We start from the raw sequence: 5,168 nt of genomic DNA, 5'->3' as shown, positions 1-5,168 counted from the left end.
AGCTTCTCATGATGGGTTCAAATAAATCTGTCTGACTTGAATGTGGCTCTGATGTTTTGTGTCTGTTTCACATAAAAACACAGAATCAGAGGGGAAAGTCTAGTTTTCACTGATCTGAACTATGACCTGTCACAAATTCAGGTCAATGCCAACAACAGGTCAACAGGTCAATGCCATTTTGAAATCAAGTTTTTAATCACCTTCGTCTTTTATCAAAAGTGAAACCTTTTTTAACTTTTTATGTTCTGAAACAAGTTTGCTTTTATTGCTTCTCGACTGGACGACTGCAACAGTCTTATGTAGGTATCAGCCAACACGCTCTTTCAGTCCAGAATTCTGCTGCACGACTTTTAACTGGGACCAGAAACATGATCACATCACCTCGACTTTAGCGTCTCTCCAATGGCTGCCTGTACACTTTAGAATTGATTTTTAGGATCTTATTGTTTGTTTTTAAAGCTTTAAAAGGACTGGCCCCTCGATATATTACTGAATGCCCCAAAATTTACACCCCAGTTCGCACTTTGAGGTCTCAGGGCCAGTCCCAGCTTGTGGTGCCTAAGACGAGGCTTAAGACCAGAGGGGACGTTCTCCGAAGTCGGTCCTGGACTCTGGCCCTCCATGTCCGAGCTGCCCCCACGCTGGAGGGCTTTAAGTGTCGTCTAAAGGACCCACTTTTAGTCTCTGGCTTTTAACACTGTGAGTTGTGTGGTCCTCTATGTCTTTTATTTGTTTTATTTTTCCTTTCAATTATTTTATTGGGTATTGTCTGATCATCTGTACATGTAAAAATCCCTGAAGATGAACAGAGTTCTTCATTTGTGTGCACATAGACATTTATTGTGAGGCTTAAGTCTTCATCTGAACGAACTGAAAGGCTTCTGGAACAAAGCAGACATGTTTGGTCAGAATGTAGACCAAGGGGTAATATTTGATGAATCCATGTCATTAGACCATCATTCAAGACAGTTGGTGAAAAATAGCTTTTTTCAACTATGTAATATCACTAAGCTGAGACCAAAGATGTCTAAGAAAGAGCTCAAAATGATTATACACGCATTTGTGTCCTCACGATTAGACGACTGCAGCAGCTTATTTACATGCCTTAACACAAAAGCACTGGCTCGTCTTCATACGGTGCAAAACTCAGCCACAAGGCTTCTGACTGGAACGAGCAGGAGAGCCCACATCACACCCGCGTTAAAGTCTCTTCACTGGCTTCCTGTTGGATATTGTATTTGTTTTAAAGTCCTGGTACTTACTTTCCGAGCCCTACATGGACAGGGCCCTAGTTACAATGAGGACTTAGTGAAGCCCTACAGTCCGGCTTGAAGGCTAAAAGTCGATGGGGAAACACCTGTCGATGGTCCCACGAACCTGTTTTAAAACCTGGGGAGACCGTTCTTTTAAAGCTGTCGCTCTCCGTCTCTGGGATGAGCTTCCCCAGGATCTGTGCACTCTGGATTCAGTAGATGCTTTTAAAAAACCAATGAAAAACATATTTATTCAGGCAAAATTTTAGCTCCGAATAGACTCAGTGACACTGCTGTGTATTTATACTGTTTTTTGTTGTTGTTGTTGTTGTTTGTTTTCCTCATGTTGCAGGTTTTCTACATTTTTATTGTTGTGAAGCACTTTGTGTCCTTGTGTCTATGAAAAGCACGATATATTTATCTTATCTTAGACACCACAAACACCTCATACCAAGCGTCACCTTGCAGGTGGACCATGAACGTCTCTACAGTCAGATGAGAGTCCGTTTGTCTTCACTATGGAACCAAGAGGAAATGATCTGGAGCTCTTGCTGGCGTGTTTTCATATCGTGTTTTCTTTGGTGAAAACATCATAAAAACATGTCATCCAGCTACCGTCAGTCTTCCTGCTCCATACGGTGGGCTCATCATACGCAGTCATCAGGAATTTTCTCTCTCAGCAGACTGCAAAGCATTCAGAGGGTTTTATTAGTGGAAAAGAGCGTTCTCCCCGCAGGAGAATGAAGCCACCAACTATCAGGAAAACCTAGAACTCACAAGCTAAATCAGAAACACAGATAGAAAACCAGCCACTGTTAGTAAATGAACCTGCAGGCGACTCAGTGACCGTGTCACATGTAGAACATACAGTGTGGAACGTGTTCAGAGAAGAGTGATCATGCCAATGTGGCCCCGCCCACACGCAGGCGAGGGGTAGGCCAGGAGAACCCCGAGGCTTGGGCAGCTGGCAGCAGTCCCCAAGCACAGACCATAGGAAAAGCAAATTTTTATGAGCAGGACATGAGACTGTTTGCCTGTTTAATCAGTGCGCCTTGTGTTATTCATAACTTTTAGCTGTGGTTTTAGCACACGTCTGCTGCTTCGTCGCAGCATTTTGTGTTTTAGGAAAGATTTCAAAGGCTAAATGTTATTTAAAACACGATCCAGATGGCAACATGGTTGTTATAACACACCGCAATATCAGTGTATTTTATTTTGAAAAGCCTTTATTTCTTCCTGCCCTGTGGCAGAGGCAGTCTGAGACCGGAGCCTACGCCGGAACTGTCCTGACGTTGGAGCTCTGCAGCTGATCATAGCTGTAAAGAGCAGCAAGGTAAAGTAATGCTGGAAGGAAGACTGGAGCAAGATTCCTACACAACCACAGGAGAGACTGAAACTTCCATGAAGCCATTACTCCATCTTCCTGCTCCTACAGGAGCCTCCTCACGGTGCTGGATCTTGTTTTTCACACCCATTCTCCATATTAGTGGAGCTTTTCTTCAATAAATGTCTCATGCAGTTAAACATCTGACACTGGCTTAATCCTAGAAGTCTTTTCCCTCCCACATCTCTGTAGATGGAGGGTGGAGTTCACTTGTCCGCCTCCGCCCCCCTCCCAGTTAAACCCTGTTCCACGGTGCAACGTGGCCACAAGCCAACTTAACCAAATCAGCCTCAGTAGCAACAATTTAATTGGATCGATAAACGGTTTCTGGAATCAGGGATTGACGGATCAAAGGGTCAGCTGCTGCAGTAGTGAGTAAACAGTATAAAGCTGTGCAGTTGCAGCATCAGCCGTTGTGCAGATATAAATGCTGAGGCAATTAAAATGACAATGATGCCCCTGCCAGTGCGTTTCAGTGTGCCCACATACACTGGATATATAAATCTGGTGCAGGCCCGCGGGCGATATCGACTATGTAAAATAGAGATAAACAAACATGGAGCGTACGGGAAAGGTAGGCAGACCTTCCAATAACAACCTCAAGCAACCAATGAAATCTTAGCCTGTTTTGCAGTTTCGCATTTAGATTTCTTTCCTCATTTCTTTGTGTTTTTGTTAAAAATCTCATGTTCGTGTGCAGGTTTGTAGCAGCTGGATGAGTCCAAGCGAAGTATTCGACTCAGTATGGAGTACAAGCTAACGCCCGGTGTCCTCTTCCAGATTGTGTTTTACGAAGACAGAAACTTCCTGGGTCGTTATTATGAATGCAACACCGACTGTCCCGAGCTGAACACTCACTTCAGGCGGTGCAACTCTGTTCGAGTGGAGAGCGGGGCCTGGGTCCTGTACGAGAGACCCAACTACCTGGGCTACCAGTACGTCCTGACACGGGGCGACTACCCAGATTATCAGCGCTGGATGGGCTACAACGACAGCATCAGATCGTGCCGGATGATCGGAAACGTGAGTGAAGAAAAAGCTTCTTTCAGTCTGTCAGCGGACATCAAGGGTGTCCACAGTCGGACCTTTAGGGTCGCTGTCCTGCAGGCTTTGGGTTTTACCTGATGCAACACACCTGAATCCCATTAACGGCTTGTCTGGACAGAACTTGACAACCAGCTGTTAAGGAGAGTCATTTTGTTTGAATCATGGTTGTTGTAGCAGGAAACCGTGGAAAAACTTCCAAATTCACAGTAAATCAAACAGATTTTGGACGATCTTACAGTATTCACTGGTATTAATTAATGGAACTGGTTGCCAGTCAGTCCAGCTCCAGTTGGAGGTATCATTGGTGACTTCCATGAACGGGCCTTAGAACTGCCTGGAGGTGTATTCGGTAGCTGACATCTCAGACTGCCAGGACGCCGTTCCAGACTTTATTAAACAACGAAATGTAAACCAAGACAAGAGGGCATCAAGACATTCTGTATGTGCTGAATAAACCAGAACTCCCACTCCAAACTGGTTCAGATAATTTCAACTCTTTGTCTGTGTTACAGCTCTCTGGTGTGTTCAGGGTTCGTGTTTACGAGCGGCCTGAGTTCAGCGGTCAGATGCTGGAGAGCAGCGAGGATGTTGGCAACCTGCCGGACTGCTGGAGCCTGCGGGAGGTCCACTCTGCCCAGGTGCACGACGGTGCCTGGGTCTTCTTCGAGCTTCCCAACTTCCGCGGCCGGCAGTATCTGCTGGAGAAAGGAGAGTTCCGCCGCTTCACAGAGTGGGGCGCCATGAACCCCAACGTGGGCTCCATACGCCGAGTTTACAACCTGTAGAGTCTCTTTGTGGTTCAGATGACTTTTCTTTGCACATTTAATAAAAGTATTTGCGCACATTGTCTTCATCCCTGCAACGTTTGTGTTTTTGTTTCTCCTGTGGTTGTCAGAAATGCTCTAAGCTACATTCTAGCTAGAAAGCTTCAGTGTTGATGTCAGGAGCTTGTTTTTTTTTAAAATCTAAACTCAGCCGAATGACGGGGAATCGTGATGAGTTTAAATACAGCTTCTGACTTCATCAAAGCACCGAAACAAACCCGGTTAAAGAGCTAAATGGTGGATTCTGGTCATGTTTCAGTCCTGGTTCTGTTGGAGCTCAGGGCCAGTTTGTAGCTAACGCAATCAGGTCCCATTTAGAAAGTCAGACTTGTGGGGTCCCCCAGGGGTCTGTTCTTGGACCTCTTCTGTAAATGCTCCGTTTGGGTCAGTTATTAACATCTTTAACATGACAGTTATGCAGACGATAGAAAACTGAGCTTTTTCTGTTCGGTAGCAAAGGGAAGCGGGTCGGCGTTGGGAAACATCTGGAAACTCGACTACCAGGTTTGGAACCGAAGAGTGTTGATGGACAGAAAACCACAACAGGATGAAAAGTTTAGTCTCCCAGAAAGACCAGGAGAAACTCCTCCACCATTCATCTCCAGCAGACTGGCTTTCTGGAACGGTCTTTTAACAGGACTTCCCAGTAAAACCAGTTGG

General features: G+C 45.3%; 1 protein-coding gene across 1 annotated transcript; it reads left to right on the top strand.

Moving 5' to 3' along the window:
* Positions 1-3,193: 3,193 nt before the first annotated feature.
* On the top strand, positions 3,194-4,469 carry crygs3 (crystallin, gamma S3; the record flags this gene model as incomplete). Its single annotated transcript, XM_079254290.1, has 3 exons — positions 3,194-3,211; positions 3,418-3,660; positions 4,197-4,469. 3 exons carry the CDS (start codon positions 3,194-3,196, stop codon positions 4,467-4,469), a joined length of 534 nt encoding a protein of 177 aa, XP_079110416.1.
* Positions 4,470-5,168: the final 699 nt, after the last annotated feature.

The sequence above is a fragment of the Telmatherina bonti genome (genome assembly GCF_933228915.1).
Source record: "Telmatherina bonti genome assembly, chromosome: 15".
NCBI classification, from domain to species: domain Eukaryota; kingdom Metazoa; phylum Chordata; class Actinopteri; order Atheriniformes; family Telmatherinidae; genus Telmatherina; species Telmatherina bonti.
The sequence above is the reverse complement of the archived record's forward strand: the minus strand, read 5'-3'. Positions and strand labels throughout refer to the sequence as shown.